At 41.9% G+C, this 1769-nt stretch overlaps 1 protein-coding gene across 1 annotated transcript in view; it reads right to left on the reverse strand.

Moving 5' to 3' along the window:
- The window catches only part of fer1l6 (fer-1 like family member 6), a 25237-nt gene that overhangs the window by 15497 nt on the left and 7971 nt on the right, over positions 1–1769 (reverse strand). Inside the window, exons 15-18 of the mRNA XM_034885501.1 lie at positions 1502–1745; positions 1203–1323; positions 769–869; positions 151–299 (exon numbers count right to left, since the gene is read on the reverse strand). Coding sequence (XP_034741392.1) covers positions 151–299; positions 769–869; positions 1203–1323; positions 1502–1745 — 615 coding nt within the window. The remainder of the gene's footprint in view (positions 1–150; positions 300–768; positions 870–1202; positions 1324–1501; positions 1746–1769) is intronic.

Below are 1769 nucleotides of genomic sequence, written 5' to 3' on the forward strand. Positions count from 1 at the left end.
ACACACACACACACACACACACACACACACACACACACACACACACACACACACACACACACACACACACTCACAGTTGAAATGCACGATTTGTGCACATCTTTGGTGCAAATGCTCAATGCTTGTTAGTACTGATGTAAATACATCAGTGTTGATGTATCGATGTTATATGTGTGTATGTGTCAGATTTCCCCACCAATTCCTCTTTACACATGGTGAGTCGTTTCCTGTCCAATTGTGTCAGGTAGCTTGACTTTAACTCTGCCTTCAACTTGGCCTCCGATGTTGCTATGAAACTCCTGCAGAAGTACAGAACAGTTTGCATCACTTTAATATGCTGCAGGTCCTTTTCAGTGTTTAAAGTAACAGTAAATGCTGTTATTTTGGTTCTTTGTCTACTAGTCAGTGTACACTCTCCCCCAAACAGTAGAGTATAACAGTCCTCTGGGTTTATAGTTCACAATGAGATTTCCCTCATTGGCACATCAACATTTGACAGATGTACTGTACATTATCAAGGGCTAAAGAATTGTTAAAAAATGAATTGATGCTTTACAACAGCATTGAGATGTCAAGGATTTAAAAAGGTTTAGCATGAACAGTTTCAAGTCAAGAACTGTTGATCATGGTCGTAAACAAAGTTTGGTTCCTGGACAAACTTCTGGATTAATGTTGGCTGTGACGTAATTATGTAGTTTCTCATATGCTGTTATGGTAAGACGTTCCCATCATTGTACCAACAGTGTTATTATGCTCTGATTAGAATACCTGGCGTCCATACAAAACTCTTTGAGGATGGTTTTGAGCATATGTTCCGCCCCTGGATCTGACTTCCTGTTTAGCTCGGCTGCAAATTCCAAACCCTCTTCCTAAAAGACAAAAAAATATGAGTTTCTTTTACTGGGATGGCAGTGAAACTATATTCACAGAGTTATGATGTAGGATTTTTAATGACTTTTCATTATTACGTAACTACTACAATGTTACAAAAAAGGCGATGTTTTAGTAGTCTCTTTAAATACATTTCCACAATGAGGCAAGAGCACAACTCAGGTCAAGTTGACAAAATGTAATCAGTGAAAATAACATGTCATAAAAGTTTGTGTTTGTGTGTGTGTGTGTGTTTGTGTGTGTGTGTGCGTGCGTGTGTTTGTGTGTGTGCGTGTGTGTGTGTGTGTGTGTGTGTGTGTGTGCACACATACAAACAGAACAGCTATATTCTCCAGCATATTAGAGTTGTAGAGGCGGTAGGTTCGGTTCTCCCAGTGACTCAGCACATTAATACATGGCTTCTGCTTCTCCAGGGGAAGATGCATGTAGTACCTAAATGTACACAAACGCCCATACAAAAAAAACAATGACAAACAATATGTTGTAAAGCATAAAGAATATTATCTGAGACAGTGTACATAATTTGCACACAAGACAACATAGAGAAAACCATTCAACTTCTTTCAAGGCTCAACAGAGCATGAATAATCAAACAACAAAGCGGCTCAACTTGTTTCCATCGACGATGAGCGGCCTTTGTGGAGGCGTGATTGACTTAGAGGTCAAAGGGGAGTCCTGGGATTCTCTGGGTAGGAGGGGGGCGGACAGGGTGGCAGTGGGGGAGCTGAGAGGAGATGAGCCACCCAAGGCACCGCTGTCTGGGACGTCCAGCCCTTTTGTCCTCCGACTGACAGCAGGACTGGGAACAGGGGGGCTGGGCTGGCCTGCAGACTCCAACACGTTACCGTAGTTACCTGAGCGAGTAGACAAAAAAAAAA

Source organism: Etheostoma cragini, chromosome 11 (genome assembly GCF_013103735.1).
Source record: "Etheostoma cragini isolate CJK2018 chromosome 11, CSU_Ecrag_1.0, whole genome shotgun sequence".
NCBI lineage: Eukaryota > Metazoa > Chordata > Actinopteri > Perciformes > Percidae > Etheostoma > Etheostoma cragini.